At 48.8% G+C, this 19161-nt stretch overlaps 1 protein-coding gene across 6 annotated transcripts in view; it reads right to left on the bottom strand.

Moving 5' to 3' along the window:
* LOC138503901 (mucin-5B-like) overlaps positions 1 to 19161 on the bottom strand; it is a 456236-nt gene that overhangs the window by 156370 nt on the left and 280705 nt on the right. For 5 of the 6 annotated variants that reach the window (XM_069623984.1, XM_069623983.1, XM_069623986.1 and 2 more), the window contains one exon: positions 15989 to 16117. The exons of the other annotated variant lie outside the window; for it this stretch is intronic. In XM_069623984.1, the coding sequence (XP_069480085.1) occupies positions 15989 to 16117 (129 nt within the window). The remainder of the gene's footprint in view (positions 1 to 15988; positions 16118 to 19161) is intronic. 6 annotated transcript variants of the gene reach the window in all.

Raw genomic sequence — 19161 nt, 5'->3', positions numbered from 1 at the left:
GGTTGGGGGATCTGACCTCTGGATGGAGAACCTGACCCCATCCCTTGAGAGCAGGTCGTCTCGGTAGGGAAGACGACGTGGAGGGCAGATGGACAAGTCGAGAAGGTCCGGGTACCACGTCCTCCAAGCCCAAGCCGGAGCAATGAGGATCATCCGGGAACCAAACCCCCGTAACCTCTGCAGCACTTGCGGGATGACGGGGACTGGAGGAAATGCGTACAGCATTGGGAAGGACCACTCCACCACAAACGCGTCTCCTAAGGCTCCTTTTGGAGGAAATTCCTGCGAGCAGAACCTTTCGCATTTCCAGTTGACACTAGAGGCAAAGAGATCCACCTGAGGGGTCCCCCAAAGGGCGAAGATCTCCAGGAGAATCTCCTGAGCCAGCACCTACTTGTGAGAGATTGCGCTCTTCCTGCTCAGAGTGTCCGCCGTCTCGTTTTTGTCTCCGGCCAGATGAACTACCAAGATCGAAACTTCCTGCTGGATGGCCCAGAACCAGAGCTGCATCGCCTCCCTGCACAGAGGAAGTGACCCTGCACCCCCCTTTTTGTTGAGGTAGTGCATGGCCACTGTGTTGTCTGTCAGAATCAGGACATTCTTTCCTCGCACAGTCGGCAGAAAAGCCTTCAGGGCAGGCCTGACGGCCCTCAGCTCCAACAGATTGATATGGAGTCTGGACTCAGACGGAGACCAACGGCCGCTGACTGTCAACTCGTTGGCATGAGCTCCCCATCCTATGAGGGATGCATCCGTCACGATCATCACCTCCGGCCAGTGTAGCCAAAATGGAGCCCCCTTCATCAGATTGCCTTCGACGGCCCACCATAGAAGGTCCTGGGCGACCGAGGGTGGCACCTGAACTGGGTCCGACATCCTGCCAGAGGACTGCGACCACTGCATCTTGAGGGCCCACTGCAGAGATCTCATCCGCAACCTGGCCTCCGGCACCAGAAGAATGCAGGATGCCATGAGGCCGAGCAACCTCAAGAATTTGAACGTCGGGAGACTCTAGGCGTGTTGAAACTTGTGCACCATCTGCTGAATGTGATGAGCACTCACCTGGGGAGGAAAACACTGCCCCAGGGATGTGTCGAGCACTGCTCCGATGTACTGGAGCCGCTGGGTTGGCGTCAAATGGGACTTCTTTAAGTTGAGGGAGAAGCCCAGCTTGTGAAGGGAGTGGCAGGTGACGGACAGATGGTCCAGGACTTGCTCGGGACAGCGCGCCCTGATCAACCAATCGTCCAGGTAGAGGTAGACGTGAATCCCCCCTTTCCTGAGATACGCTGCCACCACCACCATGAGCTTGGTGAAGACCCTCGGGGCGGAGGTCAATCCGAACGGCAGGACCCGAAACTGAAAGTGCGAGTCGCCAACTGCGAACCTCAGGTACTTCTTGTGCCGTGGATGGATCGGCACATGAAAATAAGCATCCTTGATGTCGAGAGACACAAACCAGTCCTGAAGTTGAAGGGCCTGGAGTACTTGAGAAAGAGTAACAATCTTGAAGTTGTCCTTCCTGAGGAGCTTGTTCAAACCGCGCAAGTCCATGATGGGTCTCAATTCCCCGTCTTTCTTCGAAATCAAAAAATAAGGGGAATACCATCCCTTGTTCCTCTCCGCTACAGGCACCAGTTCTATGGCGCCTTTCTCCAGCAGGGATTGAATTTCCTGCACAAGGAGCGGATCCGGACTCTTCAAAGAGAGATTCCCTGGTGGATTGTCGTGAGGCCTCTGCCGGAAAGGAAGACAGTAGCCGTTGGCTATGATCTCCAAAACCCACACATCTGAATTAAATGGCACGCCACTCTACAAGATGCTGCGCCAGCCTTCTCCCAACCGGTGAACCATGGGACATGGCATCATGACTGAGCTGAAGCGGTTGCAGCAGTGCCTGAGGGCAAAGAGGCAAATGCCCAAGCGGCCTTGCCACCGCAAGTACCCTGTTTTCCACCTCTGGCACTCCCACGGTGGCCCCTTTGACTTGCAGCTCCTTTCGATTTACTAAAGGATGAGTAATAATGAAAGGAACCTCCCCTCCATTGCTGTCCCCTAGGACGAAAAGGCAGAGGTTGGCGAACTGCAGCGCTCAACGACTTCGCTGCAGCTTTGGAGGGCTGCAACCTCTCAAGGCTCTCGTCAGCCTTGCTGCCAAAAAGATGTTCACCATCAAAGTGCATGTTGAGGAGCCGGGCCTGCACATCAGGAGCAAACCCCGACTTCCGCAACCACGCAAACCTGCATATTACGGTGCTCGCCGCCATGGACCGGCTGACACAATCTGCCATGTCCAAACCTGACTGAACGGTCTCACACATGGCATCCTTGCCACCCTGTACAATAGCAAGGAAACCATTCCGTTCCTCCTCTTCGGGAATATGTTCAGCCGCCAAGGAAATACAGTTCCACAGAGTGTGCGTGAAACGTGACAAGGCACACACAGAGTTGGCTGCCTGTAAAGCCATACCCCCTGAAGAAAACACTTTCTTCACCCAGCCATCAAAACGCTTGTCGTCCCTATCAGGAGGGATGGTAGGGTACGACGCCTGCTTTGCTGGGGCCGTGGCCGCCTGCACCACCAAACTCTCCGGAGTGGGGTGGGTGGCCAAGTAGCAGGGGTCACTACTGGCTGGGCGGTATTTCCGCGGCAAAGTCTTGCTCACTGCCGGGAGACTCTCCGGAGCAGTCCAAGCTGCAGCCACCCTTCTTTGCAAAGCCATATGGAATGGCAGTACCGGGTCAGTTGGAGGACCTTGGTTGAGGATGTCCATCAGGTCATCCTACAGAAAATCCATAGGTGGCGCAGACCACCCCAAGTATTCCATGACCCTCGACATGAGGCGCCGGTACGAGGACTCGGCATGGGTACCAGGCTCAGGCCGACAGAACTCCTCCTCCGGAGAGGTGTCCAGACCACTGGCATTGTGCAGTAACTGACGCAGGTTCTAAATCTGGCTGTGACCAGACAAAATCTCGTCAGGCACCTCCTCAGGCACCCAACCTTCCTCAGTTCCCTCATCCCCCTCAGAAATATAATCCAGAGGTTGGAAAGAGGACACAAAAAAAGGGACAGACATTCTTAGCCTTGGCCAGAGCCTTTCGGGGTGGTTCCACTGTGCCACGGGGTACCTCCGACAAAGCAGCCTCGAACGGCGTCAAGGGTATCGACGGAATCGGCGTCGACGTCGAGCGAGGCGCTGACAACTTCAACGGCGTTGACACAGGCCTCGAGGACGAAGCCCCAAGCGTGCCCTTCGACAGCCTGGGCACCGATGGCGTCAACGACTTCCTCAGAGGCTGAGCCTCGAGAGAGTCCCTCGACGACCTTGGCGCCGGAGGCGTTGATGTCTACCTCGAAGACTTCACAGGCTCACGCAGTCTCGAGGGCGTCGAGGACCGGGACCTGGAATGGGCATGTCTAGAGCGACCATCCTTGTCTGACCGGTACCTCAAAGGCGCCCGGTGGTCGCGACGACCACTCGAGCCTGAAGGCGTACGAGTGGTGTCTCTAGCACGGTCACGGCCGGCGTCCTTCGATGGTGCGGATGGACTGGAGCCCTGCGATTGAAAAATTGCAATCATCTCCTTTCGGAAGGAATCCCATTCCTCAGGAGTGGAATGCTTGTTGGGACAACGAACCCGCCGACAGGCAGAGTCCTCGGATGAGGACGGGGAAAGCGACCTGTGACGGGGCTTCCGTGAGTGCCTCGAAGAGGCAGAGGAATGGCGAGACTGACTCCTGGACCGAGACCCCCCGGACTCACGACGACGATGCAGAGAGTCGCCCCTCGAATCGTCCATCGAAAGTCCAGTGGATCGCGACTTCCGGGGCTTGGCCACATTACCCACCGACAGCTTCTTCTTACGCTCCCGCAAGGCCTTCCATGTAAGCGACTGGGAGTCGACACAGTCATCCGTATCGTGGTCCTCCCCGAGGCACTAGAGGCAAGCGTCGTGCGTGTCAGTCAACAACACTTGGACCCGCACACCCGACACTTCTTAAAACCCAACGGCGGGGTGGAAGAAGCCGAAGACATCATTTTCAATACACAAACAAACAGGTTTGAAGAACCGAAAGAACAGGATTCAATAGAACCGAGGCGCGCCGAGATCTCTGAAGCGAACACGTTCACAGAAAAAACAGAATTGAGGCTACGGGCGTCGTATGTCCTACTTATAACATCCAGTGACGTCGGCTCGACGGAGGCCCTCGAGGACAGCGGATCGACGTCATCGACGCAGGACGCAGACGCTGAATGATTTTCCAAAATCTAAATGTGCCTCATATTTTGGAACCATTTGCTCTTTATTAAAATGCTCTATATTAACTAGTATTATATATATATTCTTCTCCATCATCTTTAAAGTATATCTAATGAAATGCTTTTTAATCAAATTATACTTTGAATATGGCACTTTTGATCGATACGTTTATACAAAATTGAATACATGGCTGACTCTTAGTTCAGTAAGTCTCACCGTTAGAAGAATTAGTATTTTCTCTCATCTTGGGAAAACATGTTCATATTTTGCATAGATGGCTAATTTAGTAATTCTTGTGTCAAAAAGGTTCCTTTGTGGGGTGGCGCTGTTGAGCAGCCCAAGATGGCTGCTTAGCTTTCTGGCTCCGTGGAACGTCGGCTTTCATCCGTTTGCATCTGCGGACTTAGGAGATCCTGTCCCCTATAACTTGGTCCAGCTGCTGCTTATCATTCCTGCTCTGCGCCCTGTGAGTTTGGGCCAGCTCCATACATCGGGTGGCTTTGTATGCCGTGTAACTGCCGGCGGCTGGATCGGCCCGGCCCCCTGGGGCTGCTGCCTGCGGCGCGGCGGCGGCTTGGAGCCGGCAATCCTCGCCTGGGGCCCTGCGGTGAGCGACGAGGGGCTCGGCGGACTGGTGTGTGCTGCCCCCGTCGGTGCCGGCTGGGCTGCGGTGCCGGGGAGCGGCGGCTGCTGCCGGCGCTGGGACGCGGACCGTGTTTCCCTCCCCCCTCCTCCACCGCACTCAATTGAGCTCCCGCCTCCTCCGGGATCGCGAAGCTGTGGCCTGATCCTCGCTCGGCTGTGGCCCGGCCGCCTGGGGGCGGCGTCCCTTCGGCCCTGCGCGCCGGTGGAGGGCTTCGTGTGACGACATCATCTGGACCGCTGTGCCGGGGGACGGCGGCTTGCCTTGCGCTGGTGCGCCGGCCGTACCTCTCCCCCCTTCCATCTGCGGACCGCGACGGAGCACAGCTGCTGATGTGTCCCTGCTGCCTCCGGGGCCGCGGGGCGGTGTCTGACTGGTCCCCGAGTACCAGGTGAGGAGGTGGGGGCCTGCTCCTGACGGCTGCGGCCGTGCCTGCGCGCGGGGGGGGCCTGCCGGGCCTGCCGCCGGGCTGACTCCATTGAGGGCACCAATTTTATTTCTCGGAACGGCACCTACCTGCACTGTGCCCACCCGGGGTGATCCCGCTCCCATCAACCGACGGCTGGCGCACGCCATTACTTGCTAACATGTCAATACGGGTCACGAGGCACTGACATGGTCCACCTGGGTATTGCGGCCCCATCAGCACTACTTTGCACACTTGCCTGGCAGTGATCACTTGCCTTCGCTGAACCCCCATTCAATATTACCAATCCGCTTTGCCGGGACTGTGGCCATCTCTCCATTGCCTCCTCCAGCTATATCCTGTCCGTTTGACTTCCACATAGCTGACTGTGGCCCCTACCCGTATACAGGACGTGTGGTGTCTGGTCCGGCACCTGTGGCCCTTCCTGGGTCCCCCCTTCGTGGAGCGTCGGCCGCAGACCTCCTGCATCATCAGCCTAAGCACATAATGTCGAGTAGAACCAAGGGGGGTAATAAGGGGGGAGCCATGGACAGGTTTGCTAAGTCTGTCCCGAGGGTTGAGACTGACCGGGTGTCACCCGATCATGAAGAGCCTGAGATCGCCCCTCACCCCGCTCCCCAGCTGCCGGATCTCACCACATTGATGGAGTCAATGGCCAAAAACTTTGCTACCTTTCACGAGAAGTTGGACGACATCAACGCCAATGTCGCCTCGCTCAGGACACGAGTGGACCAGGCCGGAACTAGAATCACGGAAGCTGAGGCTAGGGTATCGTCCAATGAGGATAACATACACGTACTACAGGATACGGTCGCATCTCTGACCCGTGACATGAAAAATGTGAAAGCGAAGTGCGAGGATTTGGAGTCGCGCTCCCGCAGGAACAACCTGCGCATTATTGGGGTCCCTGAAAATGCCCTTAAGGGACGCATGGAAGACGCAGTCGAATGTCTACTCAAAGATCTCCTAGGGAACCCCTCCTTGTCATCATTCTTTACAGTTGAGCGAGCGCACCGGGCCTTGTCCCCGCGCCCCAAACCTGGCGATATACCCAGACCCATCATTGCCAGGATCCTTAATTATCGAGACAGAGACCTTATCCTGCGCCTGGCGAGAGAGAAGGGTGACTTGCGCTGGGAAGCCCATACGATCAGAATCTTCCCGGATTTTTCTGTCGGAGTGCAGCAAGAGAGGAGGCAATTCTTAGGCGTCAAGAAACTGCTTAGAGAGCGCAATGTTCCCTATGCCATCCTGTTCCCAGCGAGACTCAAGATTACTCACAACGGAAAACTTTTCTTTTTCACTGTCCCTGATGAGGCAACGAGATTCATCGAGGCGCAGATCCCACTTCCTAACCCAGCGGGGGCCCGCCCCAATAATGCATAAGCATATCCCGATCTACCTGTCTATGCTAACCCTATCTGATGATCCTATCCACCCAACGTGAAGATGGCAACCTCGCTTTTCAATTAGCAAATGTTGATCCCTGTTGCCAATGACTGGGCTGCCGGCTCTTGCCCCAATGCTTGAAACACACAGTGTCACTTGTCCTCGTGGCAATTGTTCGGCTGGCTGCCCTGACCACACCTGCTTCCGTACTCTATTCACTCGGATTGGCCCACAGACTACAGTGATCATGTACTGGATCCGCCCTCCGCAGAAACCCACCTTGGACAGTACTCTGTCCACTTCAACAGTTCACAACGCCGACTACACGGCAACGGCGCACCTCTCTGCAGCTGCAATGTTATTTTTTGTTTTCACCTTGTTGCCACTGTTTCTGGGCCCCCGTTGGGCCACGGTGGGGACACGCCCCCGTTGGGTGCTGCCCGCCGACTGTTGTCTGGATGCGACCTCTGGCCCCGCTGGAGACGCCTGGACAAGGGGAACTGATGGCACTTGTGTTTGGGAAGGGGGGGTCTACACTGCAAGTTGTGGGTGGGCAGTGAGGGAGGGGGGCACAAAAAAAGGGGATTTTGTTAACGGAAAAGGCATGGAAGAGGAGTGCACGATTGCAGCACTATGTTTGTGTTCGGCAATGGGCTCTGTTACAATGCACGTAGGAGTCTATCGCAGTTGGGATGTCCCATAACACTGCCCTATGTCTATTAATATTATGACATGGAATGTTCGGGGGTTGAGCAACTTTACCAAGGCACGTAGAATTACTGCATACGCCCAGAGACATGCAGTTAAGGTACTCCTTTTGCAGGAAACACATGCTTTAGGGCGATTAGCTGCTTGTCTTGCCCCTAGCTGGGGTCCTACCAGATACTATACAAAATACTCCACTCAGTCTAGAGGAGTACTCACTTTGGTTCATAAATCGGTCCAGTTCCTGCTGCGCACTAGTCACATTGACCCTGAAGGCAGGTATATAATACTCCACTGTCTACTGGCGAATAGGGAATGCCTTTTGGTAAACACATATGCCCCTAACTTTGATGCGCCAGATTTCTTTGACACAATCACCTGCGTTTTGTCAAAATATGCAGGGGTCCCTATCATATGGGGGGGGGACATGAATCTGATACTTGACACCGTCCTAGATAGGTCTGGGATTGCTCGTAGGGCTGACACGCGCGCGGCCATTAGGCTGCGCACACATATGGATGCACTAGGACTCAGGGATGCATGGAGAGTCCTCCACCCACAGTCAAGGGAGTATACCTTCTACTCTTGGGTGCACGACAGTCTATCGAGGATAGACCTATTCCTCATATCGAGCGAATTGGTTGGCAAGGCCGCAAATACACAGATACACCCGCGCACACTCTCGGACCACTCCCCAGTGACGTTGCAAATCACACTGGAGCGAGACCAACCCTCCCGCTCAACATGGCGATTCAAATCTGAGGCCCTCCAAGATATAGTCTTCAGAGCCGAAATTTTGGCCGACATCAGCACTTTTTTTGAATGTAACAACAGACATGACACTTCTGATGGAGTGCGCTGGGAGGCCTTTAAGGTCTTCATTAGGGGGATGTGTATTTCCAGGGAAGCTGGGGTCCTCAAAGCCATTAGAAACAGCTTGCATCGGTCGGAGGGGAAGCTTAAGGACCTCGAAAAGCAATATGCCTCCACCCCTTCCCCGATCATATTGGCACAAATCAGGTCGGAACTTGAAACATTCGAGGCTCATGCCCGAAGGGAGCTACAGTACCATACCCGCCCGATGGCTGCCCGGAAATATGGCGAGGGGGACAGACCCGGGAGGACACTTGCCAGACTGGCCCGTGCAGAGTGTGGCAAAACACGCATAGACTGTGTCCATGATGCCTCCGGAACTCTGGGCTGGTCTGACCAACACATTCTAGAAACCTTCACCGCATTCTACACAGCCCTATACGGTCCCCGACAAGAACACAGTCTGCAGGACACTGACCTCCTTCTTGATCAAATCCCCAAGACCCTTATCTCCCACGACACAAGAAACCAGCTAGAGGTCCCGTTCACTCTTGATGAGATAACCACCGCCATATCGAGCTGCCCCAAAGGCAAAGCACCTGGCCCTGACGGCCTCACCTCAGAGTTTTACCAGGAACATGTAGCCACCCTGGCACCCAGACTCCTTGAGGTCTGGAACGAATCGCTCGAACTAGGTACGCTGCCCCACTCTTTACGTGAGGCTCTCATAACCGTACTCCCCAAACCGGGCAAGCCGCCGGATGAATGCGGGTCTTATAGACCCCTTTCCTTAATAAACACAGACACAAAAATATTTGCCAAAATCATTGCGAGCAGGTTCCTCCCGATAATGTCCTATCTGGTCCACCCGGATCAGAGCGGATTTGTCCCTGGCAGATCCACGTCTCTTAACATTCGCCGACTGTTCAATGTCATGTCCAGAATCGATCCCGATGCCCATGCCGTGGCAGTTACTCTTGACGCCCAAAAGGCGTTCGATATGGTGTCATGGCAATATATGTGGGCAGTTCTCCACAAAATGGGAATTGGCCCGCGAATGATATCATACATTAAGCTGTTATACACAGACCCGGTGGCCAGAGTTCTTATCAACTCTAAAGTCTCCCCCCCCTTCGCGCTGTATAGAGGCACTCGCCAGGGTTGCCCGTTCTCCCCAATACTCTTCGCACTCGCTATCGAACCTATGGCCGACAGTGTCCGGGACAAACATGCTCGGAAAGGCATACGCATGCAAGACACCCCAGAGATCATCTCATTATATGCAGATGATGTACTCTTATACATCAGAGACCCAGCTGCTCACTTAGATCCCATTCTCCGAGATATAATTAAAATAGGTACATTCTCAGGTTTCACAATCAACTACACTAAGTCTGACATCTTCCCACTCACGGCGGCGACCCCCCGACCGGATTGTGAGTTCCCCCTTCGCTGGTCGCCCGAGGGCATCGGTTACCTTGGAGTGCGGGTTTCCCTCGGTAAGCCATCATTGATAGCTGACAATTACACAGCTATGGCGCACCTAATGGAGTCCCGGCTGTCGAAATGGCGTGATCTGCCGCTGTCCCTGTCGGGCAGGCTCTCTTTGATTAAAATGATTATTGTCCCTAAGCTGCTCTACATTTTCGCGAATGTGCCGATCTGGCCCAGAAGGCGATATTTCAGGGACCTCCACGCGGCCTGCGCCCGCTTTCTGTGGCATGCGGGAGCGGTGAGGAAAAAGTGGCAGCATATGACTCTCCCTTATGAGAAGGGGGGCTTCACCGCCCCGGACTTCGCAAAGTACTGGATCGCCGCACAAGCACAACACGCCTCACACTGGTACACATTTACGGACCCTCCCCCACATGTGAAATTAGAGACACTGGCATGCGAGGAAATCAACCCCCTATCCCTCATTCTACACCACACATTCCGAGCTGATGCCCCTGCCGACCCGGTGGCGGCCACAGTCTTGGCTTGGAGGCGATTGCTGCAGGCAAACACCGGCCACCACCCATACTACAAATGGCTACCCATTTGGCAGTTCCCGGGTCTCAGCCCTACTCATGATAAACTCCTAATTGAACGCTGGGACAGCCTTGGTTACCGAGCGTTGACCGACCTTTTCCCTGATGGGAAGTTCATTACCCCGCAGATGTGGAGACCCGGTCACTCCGGCTCGGCACTCGAAATGCTGCAGTACTTCAGGTTAAGAGCAGCAGTTCGGGCTTGGTGGCCCTCCTACCCAGATGAGCCCCCAGACTCCCCTGAAATCCAATATATAGCCAACTCGGCCGGAGCTAGAGGCATAACTTCATCGCTATATAAATCACAGATGGCTAGCACTGATGAGGCATTGCAACCGGCGCGTGACTTGTGGAGTGATGAACTGGGTGTCCCCCTTTCAGATGTATTGTGGAACAAGATGTGTTTGCACACACGTAAAACCTCCCTCAACGCTAGAATAGATGCATGCAGTATAAACTCCTAAACCGTCTATACTACACGCCGCACAAGGTGGGACGGTTCACACCAGGCCAGGCTCAGTCGTGCCCTAGATGCAAATCCACTGCTGCCGATCACATACATATGTTTTGGTCCTGTGTGGCCCTGGGCCCATATTGGGAGGCCATTGTTGCAGCGTTATCTGAAATAACAACGACCCAAATCTCTCCTGCACCGCTTGCAGTTCTGTTTGGTGTGTGGGACGAACCTGAAGCTAGGAAGATGGCTAGGTTTCTGAATGTTGCTACCATGGTAGCTAAAAAATGTATCCTACAATGCTGGAAACGCCGCTCTCCCCCTTCATTCGAGATGTGGCTAAAGGCCCTCACCTGGACTCAGGCGTGCGAGGAGGACTACATTAATACCCTCCCATTGTCTTCCCGCCCAAAAAACGTATGGTCAGAGTTCTGTAGCTACCTGAACAACAAGGAAGACACTGTACGGGCATCATCACCTCTACCTGATGAGTTAACCCCTGCTGCCAATTAAAAACTCTGTACTGTATGCATGAGCGCTCAGCTCCCTGTTTAAGACTCGCAAGATGTGTAGTGTCATACATGTAACTGCATTACCAGCTGATATGCGCACTGTGTTTGTAGTCTGTACTCTTTCTATGCCAATAAAGAAAAGTTTAAAAAAAAAAAGGTTCCTTTGTAAGATCATTCTAAAATGGTTTCAGAATGTTTTATTGATGGGTTGTTGCCCACTTGCTAAAATGTAAAACTATGTTAAGATGTTCAAATCATTTAACAGGATGTACTGAAATTAGATAAGCATTCTGCAGTCTCTGTCAGAGCAAACTGAGCTTCGGCCATGTTTAATTGTACTGGCACTTCAGAGTTTTACCTTCTGTGACTTGTATTTTCTGGCTCAGCATGCTTAGCTATATATAGTTAAAGTGTGATTCTAGCAGGAGGTGACCTGCAACCAGCCATGAAGAAGAGCCTTCTTTACCGCCATCAGACGGTCACCCCACGCGGCCGGTAGCCACATCCACAACCATGCCAATTTTTTATTTTAATTTTAAAATGATTTAGTTTGTTACAAACTTTTCATTTTTAAGACATTACAATTCGAAAGGATAAAAGTTCATAGAAAAAAAAAAGGAAAATATAACAACATGTAAGTAAAAAGGATTTCTTTTTGTCATTGTGAAGCAGTTAGAATGATATTCGTCATTGTCTTTGCTTCTGTTTTTGTTGGTTTCCAGCATCTAGTCCTCAGATATGTTTTAAGTACTGCACTATCGTGAAGATTAATTTTTTTTCATGTCCGTTCAATAATAGTGCCCATCGCAGTTCTTTGTCCATCTGTTGAGTTGATATGTTAAAGAATTTGCCAAAAGTAATTCTCCCGTGCATCAATTCAGGACAGATCATTACTAAGTGATGGATTGTTTCCAGTTCTTCTTTATCTTTACAAAAGCGACAATGTCCGTCGGTTTTCGGGATTTGTCCAACCACTGCAAGCTTATCTCTTGTCGGCAGATTGTTCAGACGGATTGCGATATACACTGTGAGGATCTTCTCGGCAAGAAATAATTCCATGTATTTTGGAGTTTCGTTTAACGCTCGAACATCGAGGTGGCTTTGCAGATTTCTTGAATATAAGGTTTTCAATTGGCAGGTTGTAATCCAATCGTTGCTTGCCAGTTTACGCTTTGCATATTGAGGTCTGTTCATGAGAGTTTCAAGTGATATGTCTTCATCTTTTTATTGTTGAAATAATTGTTCTTTCCATTTCCGTAGGCATGTATTATAGGAAGCATTTGGGTTATTTTCCAGAATTTCTAAGGCCGGTATTTTGTCCTTTATCAGCAGTTTCCTTAGGAAATCTAGTTGCTTCCATATCACTATAGAGTATAGTGATTGTGTCGCGACTTCATACCGAATTCTCGGCATTGGGTATGAATCTGTTAATCTTAAGATCTTCCTCCAGAAAATTGCTTCAAATTTCGTCCAATTTTTGGGTAGTGTGTGGATCATTGCATCACTACCGTATGTGATTACCGGGGTTACTTACTGCCTATAGAATGTTATAATTGGTTTGAATGAAAATGTACCATATTTTCGGTGTAAATGGCATCACTGTCTGGCTAGTGATTGGGTTTTCGTTTCCACAGTATCAAACCATTGTTTTTCTGTTTTGGACTGGTTTAGCATGATCCCAAGGTATTTGAAGGTTGAGACTTCTTGTAGAGAGATGTTATCAATAGAAAGTTTTAGTACTGGTTGTTTCTTAAATGGGAGTTTTACTAAGGCCATGACTTTGGACTTTGTGGTGTTGATCTTTAGTTCGTTAGTCTTCATGTAGGTTCCTATAAGGTGTAAACTCTGCTGTAATCCTGAAATGGTTTTATCTAGCAGAATGATGTCGTCTGCATAGAATAGTGCTGGAATTGGAACAGAATTCAGTCTTGGCGGATTCAGAGCCGTGTCTTTTAGATGATCTTCGCAGTCTGCTGTATATAGGTTATATAAGGTGGCTGCAAGAGGGCAGCCCTGCTTTAATCCTTTCATTGACGCTATCAAAGGAGTTGTTGTATCATTCTTTGTGAGTCTTACAGCGATTGCGGTGTTAGAATATAATAATTTTATTGGCTCTAGGATCTCTCTTGGACAATTCCAGGCTGATAGTTTTCCTCATAATCGTGTTCTTGAGATAGAGTCGAATGCCATATGTAGGTCTAGGAAAGCAGCATATATCTGTGTTTTCTTTTCTATTGCTTCATTGTTGATCAAATTCATTATTAACAGATTCACATTTGTTCCTACATTCGGAGTAAATCCCGTCTGACTCACTGCAACTGACTCGGTTTGTGTTCGTGGTAGTGCGGCGAAAATATTGCCTAGTGGATTTAATAATGCAATCGGCCGAAAATTCTGAGGATTATCTCTTGGTCCTTGTTTGTATATAGGGACAATTATATCTGTTCTCCACGACGGTGGGATTGTATTTTGTTTGTTGATGGTTTCTATAAGTTGTATCATGAAGAGGATCCACAGGTCTGTATTTTGTTTTAAGATTGCATTTGATATGCCATCAGGGCCCGGGGCACGTGAGGTGTTCAATTTGCCAAAGATCTGGTTCAGGTCTTCCTTGTCGTAGTCAATTTTCCAAGAGTTGTTTGCAGTCTGTGAGATCGGAGGCAAAGGGGTAACAGAATCGTTATAGATGTTTGTAAAGTGGTCTGTCGACTTTTGCATAGTCATGTTTGTTACCAGAAGCTGTTAATTGCGGTCATTGTTATTCAGAAGATTCCACAGATGTCTTGGATTGTGGTTCTTATAGGTCTTCAACATGGTTTCCACATCGTTTTGTAGTAATATTGTGTGAAATGACTTCCTCCAATTTATGTACCTTTGTTTTATTTTTTTCTTCTGTGAAAGGATTGAAGTTCCATTTACTGGTTTTAATTTGCAAATATCTTTACGCCTTTTTTTTTTCTGAGCGATTAAAGTGTTATAGTGGTGGTTATGTGATTTCATTTGATGATTCTTCCTTGGCTTTAAGAAGGGAATGAAGGAGGCATCATAATTGAGTTTGTCAATATCTGGCGTTGATGTTAGTTGGATTTGGTTTGTGAGGTCTCTTAATTGTTTCTCAGTTATTCACAAATTACGATTATTGCCAGTGACTTCTGCCTGTATACGGAAATCAGTCTTTTTTGGTTGTGCAAGTCCAGAGCCGTTAATAATAATTTGGTTATGGTCGCTTCTTGTTGATGTGTTGATTACTGTCTCTGTGATGGAATCAAATAGATGTGGTGACAAATATACATAGTCTATTGTTGCTGTTGCCTTGCTGCTGTCCCATGTGGGTAGGGTTTTACTCATATCATCTTTTGGATGATGGACTTGTTTGAGGTTTCGAGTGGAAGTTTCTTTGTGCCATTTTTTTGCACGTGTAGACAATTCCGCATATCCATTAGTTGGATAATTAGTTAGGTAATTTGGTTAGCCATGTTTCTTGCAGGCATACTATAGTTGTTAGTTTGAATTTCGTTGCTGTCTGATTAAATAGGTGGGTGTTACCATAACGACATTATTGCAGCTGGCAATATGGAGCATCCCAGGACCCCTTGGCACTGTGAACTCTGTACCTTTTGAATCAGGAGCCCCGGCAAAGAGAAAGTTTATAACATCAGTAATGCTGGAAAGTGAGGTCACTTTCAGGCAGGAGTTGATTGGTGCATTGCCCCGGGACCCTCTAAAATCACCCAAGGTTGATAGCTAAGCTGGAGTATCTTCTCCCTCCACTAATATTGCCTAAATTATCAGTTTTCACCTGCAATTTCTAGCTAGCATCAAACATGGTCCTGTTGTACCAGCAGCAAACTTTACACTTGTTCATGGAGAGCTTTATGTATTTAAGTGGATTGTTTGCATCCCACTGTGCAGTTGGCAGTCACAGTATTTGTTAAGTTCCGAAGATCTGGATTCCATGTATTTAGAACAGGCTGCTGAATGTTGGCATGGCTTTAAGAAGAAAATGATTATATTCGGTTCCAGGTAATCACCACCTCAGATCTTCTTTTTCATTATAATTGCTCACCACCTATGTGTCAATAAACAGTAATTTTTTCCAATCCTGACATCAAAAAGAAATACCCATATAATTGATCACATGCTTACATAAGAAAGTAGTCTATTGATTGTTATCTAATAAGATTAAGGAAGAAAATAAAAATGTCCATATTGTACTCTTTACCCCGTCAGTTTAGGTGCCGCCTGCTCATTCTCTCTTCTCCCTTTCACAATGGCAGTTAGTGTGACAAGGAGAACACTACTCTCCCTGACTCTCCGCTCCTTCCATTTGTCACTTTGAAGGGGGGTGGGTAGGGGGTCCTCATTACCCTCCTGATTCGGTCAGCCCTCTAACACATTACGCCCATCCTTCCAATTACCTTCTATTACCTTCTCCATGCCCCGTCACTGGTTCCTATACGCTTGTTTTAGCTCCTCCCCACACCCCACACCCCCACACTTATACCCTCTCTGATGTTGGTCTCTTTCGCACCCCCTCAGCAGATCTCCAGAAGCAAGCGTGGCATGGTAAAGCCCTGCGCTGCACATGCTTTGTGCGAAAGACGTTCCACCAGGTTTATCAAACCTAAGCAACAATGATTTCTCATTGAATGATTGATGTTTTGAAGAACAGTGAAAATAAACAAAGCATTTCCAAAATTAATAGAAGATACAAAAGAAGTGATGGAAGGTTCATTAAATTGATCTCACCGGCTGACAGGTTTTCTGGCAAATGACAGGCTCGCACATAGGAAATTTTGCACCTGTTGCTGGGTCCTTTTCATAAGTACAGTTACATGTTAAACAAGAGTCGCTGGGGGTGGGGATGCTCACTCCAACCTAATGGGCATGAAGAAAATAATAAAACATCACAACTTTTGCGCCTCACAGTATCATATTGTCCTCGCTAACATATCCAGAAATACAGTCTTTCATGTTGCTATTGCTCATAGTGTGATATTTTATTGCACGTCCACATCAACGTGTAGTTGGCTCTTTAGCAGATCTGTTGAATAACAAATCTTTGAGGTACGCGGATGTCAATTTGCTGATCAGATAAACCTGAATGACTTTTGACTAGAGTAGTGCAATGTGACTTCCCGTTTCTTTGGACCCACCTTCCAAAAACTGCAACCTCTTCCACCAATTATTTCTGACACAGATTCACAGTCTGCCCTGTTCCCTCTATCGTGGGAAGTAAACTAACTGTCTTCAGTTTAAAGCTTTTTTTAGGAATCCTGCTAGACCCCATTTGTTTTACATATCACAAGTAGCGCATTACTGAGCATCACTGGTCGACACATATGCATCTATCAAACTTCTCTTTTCAGAAAGCTAAATTGCTGTTGGCTGGAGTTAATACATATGCGTTACATTTCATAAATTGCTGCCTTTCATGCATTTATCATCAATGCTCTAAAGTAGCTATAGGTGACACCCTTTTGGTTTGTCCCGTGGATGTTTCTTATTTGTTACATATCTTGTCATTTGCTCAGAAAGAATAACTCTATACAATATAAAATGGGTCCAGGTCCTATATCATGTTTTTTTTAACGTTAACACTATTTTAAGTACATTTCCAGGACCCAAACAGAAATGCAAACATTCTATTTATAAGTGGGTATCTGCCATTCCTATGATGATAAATACATTTCAAATATTATTCAGGGTCCTTCTGTGAAGAGTACCCCTAGCACACACTGTCTCTCACACCAACTGCCAACTCATCCAAGAATGCTCAAAGAATCTCACCCATCCTTCCATTCACTATTTCATTCACACAAGCAAACAGAAACCTATTCATTCATTCATTAGTTCATTAATTTATGTCATTTCTATAGCGCCTTTCATCATAAGTATGGTCACAAAGCATTGTTTTGTTGAATTCTCCCAGAGGGACCCAAGTCCAAATTTGGGAGAATTGGGATGTGGTATTATTCGTGTGTGCATTTCGGCCATTACAGTTATGTGAGGGTGGACAAGAACCTGCTAGTCAGCCATGTCTGAATGGCATGTGGATAGGTGCAGCAGCGGTAAACTATAAAGTACACAGGGTGGATTGTGTTTAATGAGAAAGAGGATTATGTAGGAAGCTACAATTGAAATTTTTCTCTTTAAAGGCAGCTTCAGTCTTATGGCAGAAGTGTTGTGCAATAGTGTTTGTGTTGTATGTGAGTGCAGGGTGTGTGAAATGAGCCTATGCCTTCCGCTAAGTTATGAAGGTGCGAGGGGAGAAAATGGGTTAGCTGTACAAACAGTTAAATCGCTGGAAAAAAACCTATTGGTACTCATTTTTTGTTGACCCACTAAACAACCTTCTCAACATATTTTAGGAACGGTGCAATTATATTAACAAACTCCAGTCCAACAATATTTGGGCAAAGTTGTGGCTAGTGGGTTAAAAAACATATAGAGTGTCCCTCTATGTTTTTTTCAGCGATTAAATCACTGGGTACTATACAAACAACAATGTTTACAACCTTTGTTCTGTCTATGTACAAAGAGCAGTGCTACGTATCACCTAGTTTCAAAAAGGAGAGCAAGACCTAACATGCATAGAAAGACTAAATATTAATACAATTAGGAAAATGCCTAATAGGGGAGCAGGGCCTAAAATGCATTGACAGTATTTCAGAAAAGTATGGGCCTCCTTTTCATTTCAATGGCAGAAGGAGGACCCAGGGTTGGGGAGGTAGAAGAAGGCAGGGTTGCAGGGAGATAGCATTGAGAGGAGAGCCTGGGAGGTGGGCAAAGACAAAGAAAAGGCTTGGAATTCATCAGTGCGCTAACTCATCCACAGAGGAGTGTGCACACACACAGACACCCTCAGTATAGAAATGAGCACTGTGACCTATTGTTTTGTTTTCAAATGCAGCTAATAATGCTTGTGCACATGATGTTGTTGGACACTACTGTCTGAAAATGAAGGAATTGCAAGCAATCGCTCCTCCGGCATCCCCCCTTTCCAAGCCACCTTCCCAACACACAGTGCCTGATTATAAAGAATAGTAGAAGGAGGGTGCGTAAACAAGAGAAGCAACATATGAGACAGAGCTCAGGGGCATACAAAGGACAGGATGAGGTTATTGCACAGCCAAAAATGGCAGACGAAAACAACTTTGTAAAAAGAGAAATTGTTCAGCGATACCAAATGACCAACATTCTTTGTTGAAACAGAAGTGACATCACCAGAAGTGAGATCAAAAAACCCTTTTGCCCAAAGAGGTCCCAAGAAGGGATGTCACATGATGTCTCAATATGATGACATCATTGGAAGTAACATTAGTGAGATCAACAAAAAGACACAAATTCATGTAATAAATGTGTGCCGAAAACGGGGGCGCAAGCGTGAAAATCGCAGCGCACGCATGCGAAACCCGTGCAAGCAGCCGTTTCCCGATTCATGGAAGGCACTGCGCGTGGCTTACCTGAGACCTGTGCCGAATTGGCACGTGTCTCACACGTCATTACGACATCCCGAATGCTGTGCGCGAGACGCCCAGTGAAGGGGCACACCACCCAGAGCACACACCTAAAAAGGGGGTGGAACACGCGGAATGGGCAACAACACACAAAAATGTGAGCGTTACGAGGAAAGTACTGCTGTGAAATGCTCACAACGCCACACGCGCGCTAACAACACGTATTCATGTAATCGAACAGGGCAAACCCGCGCTCTTGATGTGGGTCTATAACATCCACCTAGGGCCACTGAGCACATCTATCACAACCGCAAGCACTGGCATTCCATCAACATGCAGGTGGTATGCAATGCCAAGGGAATCATCGCCTCTGTCTATGCAAACTATCCAGGGTCCACCCATGATAGTTTCATATTCAGAATGTCACCCCTAAATAGGGTCATGGAAGCTGGGAGGCATGGC

The sequence above is a fragment of the Ambystoma mexicanum genome, chromosome 11, assembly GCF_040938575.1.
Source record: "Ambystoma mexicanum isolate Mex_15411 chromosome 11, UKY_AmexF1_1, whole genome shotgun sequence".
NCBI classification, from domain to species: domain Eukaryota; kingdom Metazoa; phylum Chordata; class Amphibia; order Caudata; family Ambystomatidae; genus Ambystoma; species Ambystoma mexicanum.
This window is presented reverse-complemented; position numbering and strand designations above follow the sequence as displayed.